The sequence below is a fragment of the Pseudopodoces humilis genome, chromosome 5 (assembly GCF_049639895.1).
Source record: "Pseudopodoces humilis isolate 2021_Gansu_Grassland_sample_001 chromosome 5, ASM4963989v1, whole genome shotgun sequence".
NCBI lineage: Eukaryota > Metazoa > Chordata > Aves > Passeriformes > Paridae > Pseudopodoces > Pseudopodoces humilis.
The window spans coordinates 26,780,953-26,799,802 of NC_142204.1; the positions used below are offsets into that span (position 1 = coordinate 26,780,953).

General features: G+C 45.3%; 1 protein-coding gene across 2 annotated transcripts; it reads right to left on the reverse strand.

Moving 5' to 3' along the window:
• WDR91 (WD repeat domain 91) lies at positions 1–18,385 on the reverse strand. 2 transcript variants are annotated; one of them, XM_088055344.1, is made up of 16 exons: positions 18,228–18,385; positions 16,381–16,560; positions 15,194–15,401; positions 14,265–14,347; positions 12,404–12,496; positions 11,992–12,116; positions 10,041–10,218; positions 9,614–9,772; positions 7,376–7,575; positions 6,786–6,936; positions 5,246–5,340; positions 4,754–4,922; positions 3,950–4,058; positions 2,424–2,536; positions 1,490–1,687; positions 1–632 (listed from the first exon to the last, which is right to left on the reverse strand). In XM_088055344.1, exons 1-16 carry the CDS (start codon positions 18,348–18,350, stop codon positions 468–470), a joined length of 2,349 nt encoding a protein of 782 aa, XP_087911470.1. In that variant the 5' UTR covers positions 18,351–18,385; the 3' UTR covers positions 1–467. The 2 variants fall into 2 exon arrangements, with proteins under 2 accessions (XP_087911470.1, XP_005519526.1); XM_005519469.2 differs by lacking the exon at positions 12,404–12,496 and having other exon boundaries at positions 18,228–18,382.
• Positions 18,386–18,850: the final 465 nt, after the last annotated feature.

Genomic DNA, 18,850 nt, shown 5'->3' on the forward strand with positions numbered 1-18,850 from the left:
TGCAAGGGAATATTTTCTTTTTATGGAAAAAACAAATAAAAACAAACTAACAAAATCATAACAACAAATGTTACACCCAAAGAGCACTCTGGTTTCTTATCAGCCTTTCCAGTTTGAGTCATCATGCACTGTGCTGCCTCATGCTTGCTTCCTCCAGCCTCACCTTCTTCTGCAGAACCCCGACGTGACCACAACCTTTTAGCCACGTGCTACTCAAGACTCCCTAACAGAGGGAAGTCCAGCTGCCACAATGGATTAGTGGAGACTTATTTTTCAGTGCTGCCACTGATCCAGTTCCATACTGGCATTCTGTTGCACAGTGGTTTGGCAAACATATTTATCAAGAGGCAAAAGCTACAATGAGAAGAGGGACTTTGCTTTGCCTTCTCTCCCATGCAGTTTGTTCCTGTGAGTTAACACTGGTTTTGTCAAGTCTATTGCGCTTTCCCCCTTCAGTAGTGTCCAGGTTAAGACTTTTGAGCCAGTAAGGTTGTTAATTTAATTTTCCCATCCATAGAAGCAGTGAGGCAGGTCCCGCAGTCCATGGCTGTGCTCCAATCCACTGTGACAACAGGAGCTCGGTGTCCTCCCAGGGAAAGGCAGCTCTCCAGAACCTTTTCCTCACCATTTAACTAAAAAGAAGGAAAGCGTAAGACTTTAAGGAAGTATGTTTCTGCAGCGGGGGCAATGCACCCAACAAGACAAGCCAAAGCCTGATAAAGACTCTGTATCTCTAAGAGCATGCATAAGTAAGCAGAAAATCAGAGAGATACTGAGATGTGTGTAGCACAGACAAGAAAGGGAGCTTCCAGTCTCACTACAGAAGCACGTGTTCTCAAGCAGCTCAACTTTTGACATCAGCTGAACTGCAGTAATTGAACAAGACAGGCTAAGAGCATACACTGACGAGAAGCACATAAGCCTAAGCTATAGCTCATCTTAGTTCAGGTGCTCTACAGTGCCCCAGATGCAAAGTAAAAATTCCATCTAACCTGCCTTGCAAAAACATGGACATGTGATCAGTAACACTTGTTACTGAAGCACAGAAATTTGGGCACTCAGAACGATTGAGCCTTACCCTTTGTTTGATTTTAGTACAGAGTAAGGGAAGAGAATCAGGCTGGGTCTAACAGAGAATCAGCAGGTACAGAAGGCAGACTGAACATGAGCACCAGTCAACAATCATACATTTTACATTGAACTGGCATGCATCCATATATTAGAAAACTAATTAAAACATTATCCGAGGCACTTGGACACTAAAAACTAAGCTTTAAGAAGGAGCACAAACACTCCTGCTATAGGACCCAAACACTTGCTGTACACCACACACTGCTAAAATGCACAGTGTGAAACTGAGCAGTAACTTTGACAGAGCAAGGATGGGTAGCTGCTGCTTAAGAACTTCCAGAGGCTGCTGTTGCACCCTTGTAATCAACAGGAGCCGTATGGATACTTAAGAGTACTCCCCACCACTTCTCAGACTTACCTTAAAAATTACTCCCCCAGTAGAAGAACATGTCAACATGTAATTGCCCTCAGAGTCAAAAGCAAAAAGCCGTCCTCGTGGGAACTGGACTTGCTTGTAGCCACTGTACCCAGACAGAATAAAAGGACCTGTAGCTTCCCTGGGAAGGTCATACTCAGACACCTTCAATCCACTTTTATGGATATTCCACTGAATAAACTAGAATGAGAAAAAGAGATGACAAAAGCCTAAAATGAAATTAACTGGGATGCAAGTAGAGTTGTCTTTTCTTCCTTTTAAGCAAAAAAGTGGGTATTCCTCACAAACAGAAGATGGCATTTTAACATCTATATCTAAGTGGCTATATTAATAAAACACAGGCTGCAAAGGCTGTAAGAGTGCCTTCTATCCAGACTAAGATATGCCCTACCTTCCTCAAGCACTACTACCTATGTGTCCTTCCATACGGCATGCAGTATGCTGGTGAGAACTTGCTTAACTCCTCAGCCAAGGTCTCTCCCTGAGCCACACTTCTACTGCTGAAAACTGAGGAACTGCAGAAATTGAAGTGTTTATGATAAACAAAAGGGAACTGCTGACAAGATTTATGCAAAGTGGTCAAGGATGTGCTTCCCTGTGAATTCCAGATCTCAAATACGGTGATCTCAGAGGCAGAGAAAGGTGATCCTTACATGGACTATCTAGGAAAGGGATGTCACAAACAGTAGGATTCGCACACAAGGTCCAAGACAGCTCCAACTATTGACACATTTTTCAGCCACTCTCTCTGCAGATTGTATGGAGCACAGTGGTACTGCACACCTAAGATTGCAGTTAGCAGCCCACATTTCATCCAGAATCTGAGAGTATTTTTACAATTGTTTCCACCATATGGAGAAGACTCCAGAAGTGATCTCTCTGCCAGTTGACCAGCAGGAGGTCATCCATAGCCTACCTTGCCATCCTCGCCTATGCTGTAGACTGTGTTCTCATCATAGCTGAACTCAACGGAGTAGACTTCCCCATCATGTGCCTTCCAGCTCATGGCGCACTCATGCTGCTGCATATCTGAGGGGAGAACCAGTACCGAACACTCCTCGTACTCACACAGAGCTCAGGTGAAGAGAGGGAGGCCTTTTATGTTCCTGAGGTCTCGGTGACAGCCCTCCAAACCAGCCAGGGGGAGCCCAATCCAGTCCCAGCACCCTGTGCCTATACTCCCGCTTTCACTTTGGCCACAAAAATCATTGTCTATAACTACTCGACTTTACAGGGCTGCTCACATGCTCACTGTCAACTGCAGGCATTCTGCATCCAAGCACCACTGGCACTCCTCCTCCCTCCCTTGTTATCCTACCCATCCTCCAAGCTGCTGACAGCTCTGTCCTCCCAAAGACCTGGGACTGCTGCCTCCACCTGTGCCAGAAGCAGATTCCCCATTCAAAGGTAGGAGGCCTGAACTGCCTTTATTGCAAGGACAGGCTGAAGAGGACAAAAACATGAGAAACAGAAATTGTTCCAAGGAGGAGGACTGATGTGAAGCCCTTGCATTTAAATGGATGGTCTCACATAAATTGCTTTCCTCACGACTCAGCTGCTACCTGGCACAGCACGAGACCACTTGGCTTAAGGGGAAATTCACTCTCCTCTTCAGCAGAAGAGAAACAACAAATCCAGCAGCATTACCTGGGTCTCCAGCCAATGTCTTCCAGAAAGTCTATGACAGTTCACTCCTGAGAGCTGTGGAGACAATAGCTTCCACCTTGGTCTCCAAGCCTATCCTACAGCTGCCTCCCTGCTAAGGGCAGCCAGATGAGGAATAGGGGCCACCTCACTACTCAGTTTCACAGGAACAGTTAAGTTAGAAAAGACCTCCAAAATAATCGACCCCAACTGTTACTTTAACACTGCCAAGTGTACCACTAAACTATATTCATAAGTGCCAGATCCGTAACATCTTTTAAATACTTCCACGGAAGATGACTCCAGCACTTTCCCAGGCAGCCTGCTCCAGTGCTTGACAATCCATTTGAGGACAGAAGTTTCCCTAATATCCATTCTAAATCTCCCCTGATTCAGCTTGAGACTGTTTCCTCCTGTCTGACCCCTTGTTACCTGGGAGAAGAGACTGACCACCACCTGGCTACAACTTCCTTCTGGGTAATTGTGGAAAGAGTAAGGTGTCCCCTCAGTCTCTTGTTCCCTAAGTTAAAGAACCCCAGCTCCTGCAGCCGTTCCTCACGTGCTCCACACCCTTCACCAGCTTTGGTTCTGTTCTTTGGACACACTCCAGCCCCTCAATGTCTTTCACATAGTGGGGGCCCAAAAGTGAACAAAGTTTGAGGTGCAACCTCAGCAGTGCCAGGTGCAGGGGGACAATCACTTCCCTCGTCCTGCCGGCCACACCACTTGTGACACAAGCCCAGATGCCAGTCCTGGCCTCACAGCTGGCTATCTACCCCAGGTCCCCTTCCACCGTACCAAAGAGACGAACAATCCCATCTGCAGCCCCGGTGACCAGAAGGTTGCCATTGTGGTTGAAGGCTGTGCAGTTAATAGCAATGGGCTCAGGCTCCAGGGAGAACTGCAGCTGGAAGGGAAAATCTGCATTAATGCTGAGAAATGGACCTGGGGGTGCTGAAAAGCTGAAGTCCAGGGGAAGGAAGAAAGAAAGAAAGATGGTATTTAGTAACAAGAACTCTGGTTTGGAGCCCTACACCTCTAATGACTACAGACTTCAAGGTCTGGCAGCAGCATTTTACTGTCACACTAAACCAGCAATTCACCTCAGCCAAGCCACAGCTTTCTTGGCCATGGCCTCAAGGTTGCAAAACCAGCTTCTGGCAGGCATTAGCTTGAGTATGTTGCTTTCTCCTACATGTCAGGGACAGCACTTCATTTAAAAACATGGAAGGCAAGGCCAAGAGCAGCAACAAAAACCCTTCGGTACAGCTCAACTGGAGAAAGCCTGAGCAAAGCATCATTCAATTCATTTGGGGTATTTCCAGTCACAAACTGTGCAGCCAGGATAAAAACAAGGCCATGGACTATTCTGAAGATTTCCTCAGAAAAACCCCAACATACCAATAAAACAAAAAAACTTCACCCAATCCAGCAGCTACTTATATAATTTATTTTTATCCTGACGGAGGGGAAAGGAGGAAGGAGGAAAAAGAAGGGTGTTGAAAAGAAAATCAGCAATATTTAGAAAGAGAGCTCCTACACATTGAAACAGAAGACATTCTCAGCAAGCACACTGAGAAAGGAAAGAAACCCAGCAAGTACCTGCTGCTTCATTGTCTTAGTGTCCCACAGTAGCAGCTTCCCAGGAACTTGGTTCATGCTTTTGCCCCCAGAGTTGATTGCTGAGAAGTCAATGTGGGAGACGAGGCTCTGGGCTGCTGCAGAGCAGACGAAGGAGGCGCCACTTGGGCTGCAGGCAAGCGAGAGGATCCTGAAACACAGGCACATGGTCTGAACCTCTCTCCTGCAGCTGCCTCAAGCAAAACACTCACCTATGAGCTCTCCCATTAAGACCCCACAAGACAGGGCACTCTGTGAAGGAGGGCAGGATTCATGTGCTTAGTTTTTGAGTGCCTCCCATTTAACTGAACAGTTTTGTTTTATGCTCAGGCAAGGACTGCCCTCTAGATGAAGACTGGATAGTCCTGCAGTTGCAGAAAAGCAGCAGCAACACTGAGATATTCACTATTAAAATCAACACCATTGATTTACATTTATTTACATTACTTCTAAAAATCAGTATTGCAGAGTTACCTGGGCATGTCTTCATCAATGCTGATTTCACAGAGATTCTTCTTTGCTTCTGTGTCATAAAGACGAACCGTCCCAACCCCACTGCCAAGCAATAGCTTGAAACCAGCAAGGAAATAGATGGAAAGAGTGTGAGTGAGCAGTACAATGATGCTGGCCAACAACCACCAAGACTTAGTAATTTTTTTTTTCTATTTATGCATTCAGACTAAATATTGCTCCATTATGGTACATCCTGTCTTCCTGTGCAATCACACTGAGAAGGACTACCTCAAAGCCACAGAAGTCAGAGTAAAAACCCTGCTTCCCAGAGAGATTAAGATCTAATAGGCCCCAAGGTGGGATAAACACTGCTTTCCAGGTCATGGCTCAACCCTATAGGATGCAAAACATGTATGGAGTCTCAGTATCTAGGGGTCCAAGGAAAGAGAAGCTTACGATTGTTAACTGTGTGCTAAAGAGAAATATCAAGCCAACTCCTTTCACCCCAAAGAGCTCACACGTGCTTTATCAGTGGTGTTACACTTTCAATTAAAATTTAAGTCATGGAGAGATGCATTATAAAAGAAAATTGAGCTTGTCACTTCAGTGCCTAATTTGCTGGTGAATCTTACATGTATTTCAGAATGAAGAATCTTTCTGTTAGCAAGAAGGAAATAAATTCCACAAAGCAGAAGAAACATCAACACAACAAACAAAGCACAACAACTGCATCAACAACTTGCTTTCTAAAAGCAAAAGAAGATACAAGCTGTAGCACCAGCTCTTCACAGGTGGCATTTTGGGGTAGCAAGCCACACACGGTCAGTGCCAAAATGCAAAAAATACTGCCTCATTTGCAGGCCAGCCTTTTCATACAGCCCTGTATCTGCCAAGGGAGGCCATGGAACACTAGCAACAGTTTTAGGACTCAAAGGAATGCATATAATTTAAGGTTCCTCTCTGGTAACAGAACTAGAGAAAAAGGGATATAGGAAACATTTAAACTGCCGTGTTATTTAAACAAGCTCCAAGCTCCTTATGCACACACAAACCCTCAGCTCTTACGACACCAGTCTAAAACTGGCCATGGAGCTTTATTCACACCTGCACAAGTAAAATGCCACCCCCGCAACCCTGTTTCCCCTTCTCTGCTGCTGGCTCAGGGTATGAGTAAAGCTCCACAGCTCTCTGCTGCAGGCCTCCCACAGGCTGTTGTACTCAGTTGCCTCTGCCTGTCTTTACAAGTTGCTGTGTGACCTGTGTGGAGACAGGCATTTCTCTCAAAGGCACTACTTCTATCCTGCAGCTGTACCCACACTGCAGCTTGGGAATTTCCGTTCCAGGGCAAGTGGTGGTGAACTCCTTGCTCAATACAGAGTGTACATTCCCCACTCTAGTTCTTCCTAGACCCTAGAGGCTTTGGTTCCCTGTTTCCCACTAAAAGTGGAAACTGACTGCTGCCCCAGTCTTATCCATAGCACAGCTGTCTAGAAGTGTATGTGCAACACGTAGCGACACAGCCCCAAATCATCTGCTGTGCTTCCACACGCGGACTACTCACCAGCCGATCGCGCTTGGTGGCCCATTCCAGGGACAGCAATGGAGATTTGGAAATGGATGAAGCTTTTGTTTGCATTATGGGGTTAAAAGACCAGACTTTGATGACCCCATCCACATCCAAGCTGGCCACCCTCCGTCCAGAACAATCAACCCTGTGTGTAGAATGAAACTGATGGGATATTTTTCTCCCTCAAATTCTCAGATGCAACCCACTAATCCTTCCTTTCCTGGCCACACACCAGCTCCTTCTGCAGAAATTAGAACTTCTTTGCACTGCTTCCTGCTCACTTCACACAGTAATTGGCACAACAAAGTGCACTAAGCTCCAGACACAAAGCATAATGCCCTTAAGCAATACCTGCTTTCCAAGGGAGTTTCTTCCTGGCTAGCACTGCCCAATCACAAAAATCTCTGTCCATTCTCACTGCACAAGCTACATGCTATTTTCAGTCACACTGACTTGACTGCCCTACAACTGAGAGTACATGTCCAATGTGCTGGACAGAATAGAGGCTGGGAGAAAGAGGTCAGACACAGCTGATCCTTCTGCAGAGGCCTCTACAAGACAGCTCTCTTCTGCCAGTGCATTACCTGCAGTACATGATGGATGAATGGTGCTCCCCATACTCCTCCTGGCTCAGGACGATGAAAGGCTGTTCCTGCCGAACCCCCACAGCCTCTGCACTGCTGCCAGGCATTTTGGTTGAAGTCTCTGTTTGCTCAGCATGCAGCTCTGAGCATGGTTCTGCCTCAGCTATGTTAGTATCTGTTTTCTTCTCAGCACTTTGGCCCTGAAGGAAGAAATCCTGTGTGAAATACAAGGAAGCAGCTCCACATCAAGCTCCTCAGCTACCCCAGCCTGCTGGGAGAAAAAAAAAAAAAAAAAAAAAAAGCTGCAACAAAATAGAAGCATTGTCAGCCCAATGTTCTGCCAGGGACCTTTCTGAGTACAAGGACCATGTGTTGCACAATTGCACTATTTAATATGACCTGCTTACTTGTTGAGTCCCTTACATCCCACTCCATGTGCCCAGCTCTACACTTTTCTGTAAGAATTAAAATAACCACAACATTTCTAGCATACCTCAGCCAATATCAGAGGCCTATTCACATGCTATTAGAGCACAGATTCACAAGTCAATTAACATATTTCAAGGAATTCCTGCATTCAGCAATATAAGTTAAGTCTGTATAATATGCAGCTCAGCAAACTTGCACAAAAACTTGGCTCTCAAGCCCCAGTGGATGGATTATTTTCATCTGCCAGAGATTTAGATTGTGCACACTGGAGCCACCAATGCAGCCAACTGACTGATGACAACAGTAGAGCTGACACATGAGTCCAAAAGCTTAAAACCCTATTTGACAGGGCAAACAGAACAAATGGAGTTTTAGGAGGTGACAGTATCTGGATGAGACAAGATCTACACTGCAGAAATATTTGGAAGCAGCTTAGCCTTCCCTTGCCACCAGAAGTTGAACAAGAAGCAGCTACAGCACATAAGGTGGTAAATCATCTGCAAGCATTCTGTTGATAAACCAGCCTCTAAAATTAAGTGTCCCCAAAACAGTACTGGTAGTTATGAATTCCTGTTCTGTCCAGCACATGCTTGACTAATTTACAGTAGCTTATCATCAGGACCAATGGATCAAGCACTGCATAATCAAATCATCTGAAATCAGAGCTGGAAAAGATTGGGAAATAAATACAAGAATTATTCTGCTGGTTAATGTGGGGAGGTAACAACCAGTGAGTGACACCAGTGTGAAAGAAACAGTGCCACCTTTCAGTTTCCTTTTTTCTCATATGCTTAATACAAAAGAAAGTAAAGAGTATCAAGCTTCCCCAAGAGCACAAGGACCAATCTTTAGACAGCCCAAAAATCACTGCCCTAACCTGGGTCAATGTAGAAAAATGAAAGTCAAAGGAAACTTACTGGGAAATCAGGCTTTGCAATTTTCCAACCAATGCTGAAAGTGTTTTAAATGAACCATGAATAAAAAGTCCTCTCAAGGCCTTGAATGATGAGTGATAGAGGAACATCTCTTTAACCAACACTCCCACACACAGAACTGTCACACACTGACCAATGGGCAACAGTCTCTCAGCACTGTCTCTCCACAAGGCACAACGTCTCATACAGACAAAACAACAACAGCTGAGATGCTGCCTGTGCTCTGTATTTTTTGACAACATGGATGCTGAAAGCCAGACAACACACAGGTGAACAGAAGTAGTGTGCTGACCTTCAGCAGTTAAAATCAAGGACACAGTTTTATTCTTCCATTAGATTTTAAAGCAGGGCATACCCCTAGGCAAAACTGTGACAATAAAGTACAAAAAGCTCCAAAAAGCAAATGTTGCTAGGAAAGCAACTTCCATTCCTATCAAGGAAAGTTTTCTATTAGTTTTCATTGCCCCACACAAAGCCTGCAAAAATCAACGTAAGAACCTACAGGAAGAGAACTCACTTTGGCTGGATGAGTGAGCCAAGTTCATTACCACTGAGGAATGGGGATTTTAACAAGGTAGTTGAACACAACCATTAAAAATGAATGCAATGCTAATGAAGCCTCAGCACCAGGCTGCTGAAAAACATGGAGGCAAAAGACAGCTCTTCTTCCATTTGAAATGCCAATACTAATTAACTTCCAGGGACACAGAAATAAACCAAGTGCAGAAGGAGTTGATTAACTACAGACCTTCACCTTTGATACAGTTATTTCTCCCCAGCAATTCCGAAGCCTAAAGGAAACACTTGCATTTGTTTTACCACTCAGTTTTACAGATATATAAGCCTTCTGCTTCCCAGCCTTGCAGTGCAGTACCTGGAAGGTCCCTTTTGACAACAGTTCCTTCCTTTCTTTCCCATGCTCCTGCAAGCGCTTCTGCCGCTGCTGCAGGGAACTGGACTCGCCCGCCCCTAAACCACTGAAGTGGCTCTTCCCGTCCTTACAGCTCACTGTTCCTTCTTTTCCTTTGGCACTCTGGAAGGCAGAGAAGTGATTGGGCAAAGTTATGCTTCCAGTAGGGTGCAGAACAAATAGCAAAAGAAGGAGAAAAGCAACCAAGCACCTGCAAGGGCTCCACAAGCTCTTAGAAGTTAACAGCTGTTCTTGTGCTGCATTCAAGCCCAGCATACATTTACAAGGCAGGAAAGGACATTTAATTTTTCAGGTGGAAGCAAAAGCTTGGAGCAGTGCCATGCTGCAAGTTAACTCCTTGGAGACTGAGCAACTTTCAGTCAAGAATTACCTGGTGATTTGTGGGCTCTTTCTTCCCTAGCAGCATACTGCCAGTCTGCATTGAAGAAGCCCCACTTGAATGGGTTGGTCTGGAAGGGCCCTTTTTACTTTGGGAGAGAAAAGAGGACAGAAAGCCTCCCCGGGACTGAAGAGAATGTGCTGTACTCCTCTGATTGCAGGTCATATCACTAATGAAAAAAACAAAACACCACCAAATAGAGTATGCAAATGTAGTGAGGCAACCTGATCAAAGACCACCCAGTTAGTGAAGTGGCAGTTGTCTGAAGAACTAGAAGACAGATGTTCATTTCCAAGCCAGTGCACCACTACTATGCAGTAAAAAACTATTGGAAAATATCCTGTTAGTGCCTAGAGGAGGTCATTATAGTCACTGTAACCAAAATCTCACTTCTCAAAAATGCCACTGAGATAGTGAGCTCAAACTGTTGCTGAATCCCCTTGAAGCCTTAAACTCCTTCCACTGCATCTGGTTTAGAAAAAACCCTAAGGGAAAGGCAGGGGAATTCAGATTTCTGTAGAACTTACTTAGATGGGACTCCTAATTCAAAGCATAAAACAGAACTACTTCAAGAGACATTCAGCATCCAATGTTTCACTGAACACCATTTGATAATCAACAAATCATGTTTAACAATTATACAGCACAGGCCCTCAATATCTTAAAATTCAGACCCAAAGAAAATAAGAGAGCTACAGCCCATTTCTATGATTATAAACACCTCCCTTCTCAGTCCACAATGCCAAGAGCAGCAGCTGCTTCCCAGAACATAACTGTCTGACCTCACTCTGCTACAGCTTCCTCTGAGAGCAGAGTGGCAGCAAGGGCAAGGGGAATACAATAATCCTCACTATCTCTATCAATTCTTCAACGATGGAACTGTTCTACCAAAGATGGGCTTTGGCTTAAGCAGAGACACTAAAATAAGCAGTCAGAACTGGCCCCCAGACTAAGAGACAAGTTGCACATGCAGGAAAGGCCACTTCTTAGGCAAGCTTTTCTAATTTAAATGGACAAAAATAAATACAAACAATTTTGTCAAACATTTTGTCAAATGGACAAAAATAACTAAATTACCTCATCCCTCATATCACATTCCTCCATACACACAGATAGCATCAGGGCTTTCCACACAGTTAAAAAAAACATATCACAAACTAAACTCTGTAGCCTGTCCTGTGCAAAGACTGCAAAGCACTTATCAAAGTAGTTGAATAGACACTTAAGTCTATTTAATCAGTCAAATTTTAGATTAGAACATTTTGTGTGTGGTACCTGCAACAACTTCTATCTGTCACTGGATAATTTAATCAATCCTATTCCTGTCCTGGGATAAAAAAATAGCAGTTAAAGCAGCTGTCTCAACTGTGTATGTTGCCTAATTTCCAGAGACAGGCATAAAGTACAGGTAGCCATAAAATGCACATTTAACTGCAGCAAGTTCATGGGGAATTCTGTGCATAACTGAGCCTCACAGAAGAGAAGCTCCTTTTCCCTTGACTTTGCAAAAGCAAGAAAACATCCCTGTGTAACAAGAATCCCTTTGGGTCATACAGTAACAGTATCTACAAAACAACACAGGGCATTCACCTATGGCACTGCAGGCACTCAAGTAAATTGGAATCAAGAGACAATCCACTTCATCTGAGCAATACTGCAGGTACTGCATTGCTACAGAGCCCTAGATGCCCAGAACACCTTGGTGCAATGCTGACAGCAGAGCAGAATCACTTCCATGTGTGCTTGGGCTCTCACTGGTTTCCAAGAACCTCCCAAATGATGGGAGAGACACCCGTCATGAATTCTATTACACCTATTTAGGTCACCATAATTTCTGCACTGAATCCCAGGGCAAGGGGCATGGAAATGACTCTCCAGGAACCTCTCTGACCCAACAAAAGCAGCAGAGCCTGTCCCCAGCTCTTCTCCTGCAGGCACTCACAGTTCAGAGTCCCCTAGTCGATCCATGTTGGCCACATATGCAGGCAACTTGTGATGCATAACTGTTTGTTCCACCTCCAGTTCCTCTTTCTTCATGCGGGAAGACTCAGCCTGCAGAGCAAACAGCTACAACAGGAGAAAAGAGCCAAGTAAACACAGGGTCACTGAGATTCACCTCCTTCCCACTCACTGAAGCTGTTTACTCCTTTTATTTCAACAGCTCTAGAAGGGTGGAGAAGGAAAAAAGTTGCTCTGACCAGCTGAGCACCACATTAGCCCAATTAGTCAAAACAATCAGTACCTTACACACATGAAACTGGAGCCTACTTAAAACCCTTCACTCCTCTCCTGGGCTGTCACTGTGGGGACATTAGTGGTGCTGGGAAACAAGAGCTGGGCAGGGCAGAGCTTACCAGTCCCTCTCCATGCGGGCGGTTTGAGGCCAGGGCACTGCAGGCACGGAGCCCACAAGGTAATCTTCTTCCCACAGCCAAGGGTTTGCTGAACTGCCAGGGTACACCAAGATCAGTGAAACCAGGTCACCCTGAAATCCAGCTCCATACTCTGTGCAACTCCTTCCCAAGCATGACAGTGAGATTAATCCCCACATTATGGAGAAAGAATACCCATCTTTTTTTCCCTTTAGCAGACAGGAACCTCAGGATGCAGCTTTCTGGAACATATGTGGTTTATGCCTGTGACTCTTACTCACACAAAGAGTTCCTCAGGCTTTTCTGTTTCTGTACATTTGTTTTTCAGATATATTTATTTTTCTTTTTAACACAGTATTTAAGGAAAGAAAATACAGGAAGAAATATGAGCTTTAGACATCTAGCTTTCTATTTATGTATTTGCATTGTTTCAGCAACATGAAACAGAATCACTAAATTTCAGCTAGCGTAAAATTCAATATTTATTGGCATCCTTTCTTAAAACCTGTATTCTAGAGGTAGCTGGTTCCCCCTCTGACCTGACAAGTTGACTAAAAGGGAAAGTCTAGTTTTACTTCTGTTGATTTGCCAGAAAACTCTTATCCCAGTCTGCAAATTATATCAGCCAATGTGCAAAACACAAACCATAGCTTTAGTCTGACTGAAAGTATAAAATGCAAAACTTGAGGAAATAATAGAGCTCTATTTCAAAACATACCTTGTCCTCTGTCCCCATTCACTGACCATCTTTGCAGAACCCTCCTGTCAATGTTGACCGACCCACTAACTCCACACACAGTGACAAATCTTGGGTTTTTTTCCCCAAGAATTACCTCCTTTTTGAAATAAATTATTTTATTTTACTTGAATTTTTAGGACAGTGTTGAACAGCTATTAGAACAGTACAAACAGGAAACACAACATACAACAATGTTTTGTAACACAGAAGATAAAGCACAAACTTTATGGAAGTATTTATACAGAAAGAGCTTTTCTTGGTATGTTTGAGGAAGTGAAATTAAAGTTCTGCTTGCATGAATAAGCCTTCCTACTTGTATGTGATCAGCCACATATGATCTATAGTTCAGAAAGTTCTTAAACTGCATATTTTACAAATTTCTCTACTAGAAGTTATACTTGGAAATGACTGACATGTGTTACACCCTTTTCCTAAGTATCTGCTGATGATACTGTCAAACAAGACATAGAGCTGGGCAACATGTTGAACCAAAAGACCCTTCTTATGGTTTAGGGTAAGATCTAGAGCTGGGAAACAGACATTCACAACATTTCCATTAGCTGATCTAAATTGCTTTAAGTGCACATCAAACATGGTTGAAGGGGCCATGTCAGAAGTAGCAGTTTCTGTCTCTTTGCCAGAATTTACTGCCTGTTTCTACTGCTTCTATTGCTCTATCAGCTAAAATCTGGAAGTGACCGAATAGTATTCACAAAATCATCCATACATCCCTTCCAACCCATTGTATAACTACAGCATACACCCTTAACCTGCCACCAGTTTCACCTTGTTTTGACTTTGCAGTGTAACAGAAAAAGAGTTTGTATAGTATTCAGTCACCTGTCAGACAGCACAGGGAGGGGAGACAATCACCTCCAGCAGAGGGACCGGAATATCCTAAACACACATTTCACCATATGATCACAACCCAAAGGTTGCTGCAGACAATTGAAAAAGAAATCAAAATAAAACAAAATACTTAAACAATCTGCCTTAGAGTAACTGCACCAAGCAGAACAGTTACAATGTTCTCAGATGGATGGAATCAATTTTACAAAGCTCACATCACACAGTCAGCAGCTAAAGAGCGATCTCAGTTCTGACCTTATGCCGCAACGATTCATTTTCCTCTTGTATGAGACTGCTCCTGAGACATTCAGCTTCAAAGTTCAGTATGACTGGAACTGGTAAGCAATGTTAAAGAAAATCAAAGCAATAACTTGTGTGCAGCTGGCTTAATTCTAAAAGCCAGCATTCCATACCAGCCATTTATCTGCAAAAATAAAGCTGCCCAGTCCATACAATTAGCAAAAAGCATGTGCATGACCAGAAGATTAGCAACAGCTTAATTACTTAAGTCAACTTTTTACTTTGCTGTCGCACAAACTATTTTACGTGGACTTTGCAAGGATTTTTAGATTATTTCTTTTCAGAGTCAGAAGTGGAGGGCAAGACAGTACTGCTCTACTGTACCCTTTACTGTACCCCAAAGAAACAGGTCAAGATGAGTTGTATTCCAGCTACAGCATAAGCCTGCCCATCACCAAACAAGTAAGACAGAACTCTGTAGTGTGGGGCAAAAAACCATATTTCTGCCAACAATCAACTGCTCAATTAGAATGAGCTGTCACTAGGCAATGTTGAACATAATGTACCCAAAGAAGGCTCTAACAGAAGATGCCAGTACAGTTATGGATTATGACCCAAGGTTATATGCCTGTTTTGTACTATGTCAAGCAAAAGTAAAACCATTTCAGAACAAGATGTGCACAAGATTTTTGTTCACTAGCATAACAGTGCTTCAGCACCATCAATGACGACAATTGTTTTGGCCAGGGAATACAAAATATTGTCAGATAATTGAGCAGTAACTATTCCAACATCCTCTGGTAAACACTAACTTTCTATTAAGTCTTGGCTGTAAAAAGTCACCTGAAAGCAGCAAGTTCTACAGTACTATATCCTTGGCATAACTGTTGAAAGTGTAACACCAGGGCAAGGGAGATTTAACTATTAGTTGCAAAAAAGGATATGCATGCACTGAAATAAGACGCTCAGGAAGTTGTGCAGAGACACGATGAACGTATCTGCCCACTGGCGCGAGAAATAGGTAGCAAAGGTGGGGTTGGAGTCTGGAGCAGGGAGGAAGGGCAGGACAAACCAATCCTTCCACTCTGCCTGGTTCTGGAGCTCGGAGGCCTGCTTGAGGAAAAACTCTTGAGCCTTGTCATTGCGGCCATTCTGAAACATAGCAAAAAGAACAGGGCTCACACTTCCGTTAACGCCACCACATTAGGTCTAGGAACATTTGCTTTTTCTTATGAACACAATAATTATTTTCACCACCTTGACAAAACAAGTGGATAGTTACATATTCACCAGGAAACAAAAGAATCCCAAATACGCTAGAAGCTCACAAATGCACTTAATCCAACCTTCTTTCTGGTCACCACAATCTTGTTTAAAGGCTGAGACCAGTTGAACCAAACACACTGATTTCCAGTTAAACCAGTGCAGAGTGCACTGATATGAGCATTCATACACAGGACCAAAGTACAATCCAAATTACTCAAGTCTACAGCAGATGCAGCTTGAAAAGGTTTCCATCTGACACATTATTCAGACAGGACTGTCATACCCCAGGGTAAGCAATGGCAAAATAAACCATGAAGAAACACTTCTGGAAAGATGCATTAGATTTTGACTCCTCCACCAACACCCAGATCTTCAGTCAGGGAAGAGAACCAAGAAGAATCAAGGGGAGAATATAATCCATTGACTTTCCAAGTTTTGAACAGAAAAATCTCTGTTCCATTTTAAGCTCCTTATTTTCTGTTCTATTCAAAGCAAGCAAAAAGGCACTCATTTTCTCTCCCACATTTCTGGTCTGTTCTGGTTTGAACCTTGTGTTCTCTGCCAGTATCTAAGTTAACTGAGCAGGACTGAGCTAGTCCTATCCTTTCTGAGGGAAACCTGGCTTTATATGAGTGTATCTTGCACCCAACTTTCCCATGTTTCCCTCTTGCCTGAGTTTCCCTATCCCACACACAAGCTTGTCATGTGAGTCTGCATAAAACTCCACACTACACTCCTGATCACGACACACGAATTGCTTGTTCCTGATCCAGCAGGCCTGGCAGAGGCTCACAAGAGCAGCTTATTGCTTTGCTTTCAGAAACCAGGATCTTTATAAAGTAGAAGCCTAAAAATCAAACACTACCTGAATAGCATGGACAAGGTAGTAGCGGAATAAGCTGGTTTTGAGCTTGTTCACTGTTGGCCGATACACGTCTTCCAAACGGCTGAAAAGGCGTCGGTCCAGATAACTCCAGTAATCCCGCAGGGCAGCCAGATCGTAGCTCTGAACAAACTGCTGCAGCTGGTCCACTATCTTATCCACCTAAAGAGGGCAAAACAGAGAACACTTCAGCCACGTGAGGGCTCTTGAGGCACAAGACTTTCTGGAACTTAGTGCTGAGAAGCTTTAACTTTGGAAGTAGTACAGTACAATCCTTATCCATTAGCTGTTTTCTAATCCTGGAAACACTCTGCATTTTGTATTAGCATTCTTCCACTCTGCAGCATATTGCAAATGAAGGAAAAAGAAATATGACAGAGCATAGCCAAACAGCTATTGATGGAAAAATCACATTTTGTTGAACCCAACTGATGGGTTTTTTTGCAAGTAAGCAAAACTTCTACCTCTTTCAAAAGTCACTTTATAATAATAATAATAATAAAGTGAATAAATGTTGAAAACTCAAGTGCAGCACCTAAAAAAAAAACGTATTATTTTTAGACTAGAAGGAAAAATACCCGCATTTAGCCAACAGAAAAAACTCAATTCCGCTCCACTGCAATCTTTGAAATGTGTTTATCTTTAGTAACATCATCTACTAACAGGGCATGCATAAGATTTTGCAAAAGGATTTTTTTTTTGTCATTATGTCTCTTTGGAATTTTTTTCTGCAGCATGAGTAAGGTGGAATGGTGGTGTGGAAACAGATTATTGTTCAGTGGTTTCTGATGGCCGAGATTGTCATCAAAAAAAGAAAAATCTCCATCCTGTATAAAATTAAACTAAGGTTGTTTAATATCTGGTTTAGTCTCCCCTCATGAGCCAGTATCTTAGGACATACCAAACTTTTATCTCTGTGGCTTCCTACAGATATAGAAAACTGAAGTTTGTGAGCCCAGCAGACCCTTCTTGGACAATTCCGATTAAGTCAGCTGTTTGCCGACCTCTACACATTAGCAAAAGTGCTTATAAAAAATAAAAGCAACATGCTTTATTAATGATAAAAGTAGTGCTTATATTGCCGGTCAAAGAAAAATCTGACTGCTCAAAGCACTACATTCGGTGCCTAAAACTGTTGCTACAGGAATACAAGCTCACGCGAAGGACTGAAACTCTGTTTTTGAGACTGGCAAATTTTGTGCCTATTTCCACACGCTAGTCAAGGCAGCTGGTACTCAAGACATACAAGCTAAAGAGCGGAGCTGCAAAGCTGCCGGATAAAAATCTCATGACTGAGAAAAGAGGCAGGCAAAGAAATGCCTTCCTGCCCTCTCGGTCCACGGTTCTCCTCCGTTTTTCTCGTCTCAAAGCCGAGAATCCGCTGGCGGGTCCCAGGTCGGACGCAGGGTCCACAGAGGGCCGGGCTGGCCAGCGGCGCGGGGCGCCTGCCGGGAGCTGCAGCCCCTGGCTCGGGAGGCAGGCGAGGTGATGGAGCCCCCTGTCCTGCGCTGCCGGCGCTCCGGAGCCCAGCGGGAGGGGAGCCTTCATCCGGCTACGGCCCCCGCCCGGAGGCTGCGCGTCCCAGAGCGGCGGCAGAGCGGCCCGGGCGCCTCCGGGACGCGGGGGTCCCGCCTGTGCGGCCGGCCGGGCCCCGGCGCCCAGCGCACTGGGCCGGGGCTCCAAGGGCTCCCCCCGCCGCCAGGCCCGCTCCCCTCGCCCAGCCCCCGGAGCGCGGAGAGGCGCCCGCGGCCCGCCCGGGGACCCCGTCCTCCCCGGGGGGCACCCGCGGCCAGCGGCCCGCCGGGAACGGGGACGCGGTCGCCGCTCACCCGGAAACCCTTCTCCCGGTCCGCTTTGATTTCGGCGTCCAGCTGCTTCAGGGCGGCGGTGAAGCCGCGGAAGAGCAGGTACTCCCGCACCAGCTCGTCCGTGCGTTCCGCCGCCGCCGCCATGGGTGCCCCGCGGCGCCGCCGGCTCCGCCCGCCCACGGGCGGGGAGGGGACGGCCCCACCCGGCCCAGCGCCAGGGGGACTACAGCTCCCAGCGTGCCTTGCGTGCCCTGCCCGCCCGCCTCACTCCCCATTCCGCTGGCGCGTCCGGCCCGCCTTTTTCCCTCCTTCTGATTGGCCGCGGCCGGGCGCCGGCTGCGTGCCGATTGGCCGGCCGCCACGTGCGGCTGGTGTTGCTTGGCGCGGGCGGCAGAGGCGCGGCGGGGCGGCGCGGGCGGGGTCCGGGCGGCGCGAATTGATTGACTGATAGATTGATAGACAGACCGAGCGGTCCCAGAGGCTCCCGGCGCGGCCCCTCACGGGATTTCCCCCCGCCGGCCAGTCCCTCCCGACCTCAGAAGGAGCAGCAGGGGCGGGCACTCTTGCTTCTAGGCTGTGCTTGCGGTCGGTAGCGAGGCAGGGGGCATTAGTCCAGGGGAAGGCCGGGAAGGGCTTTCCAGGCG

Coding starts and splice junctions, on each gene's coding strand:
- WDR91 (XM_088055344.1), bottom strand. CDS start 18,350: ATGGCGGCGGCGGCGGAACGCACGGACGAGCTGGTGCGGGAGTACCTG. Junction 12,497..14,264: donor ATGAATCGTTGCGGCATAAG/GTCAGAACTGAG, acceptor GTACCCTGGCAG/TTCAGCAAACCCTTGGCTGT. Junction 10,219..11,991: donor CGACTAGGGGACTCTGAACT/GTGAGTGCCTGC, acceptor TTTTTTCATTAG/TGATATGACCTGCAATCAGA.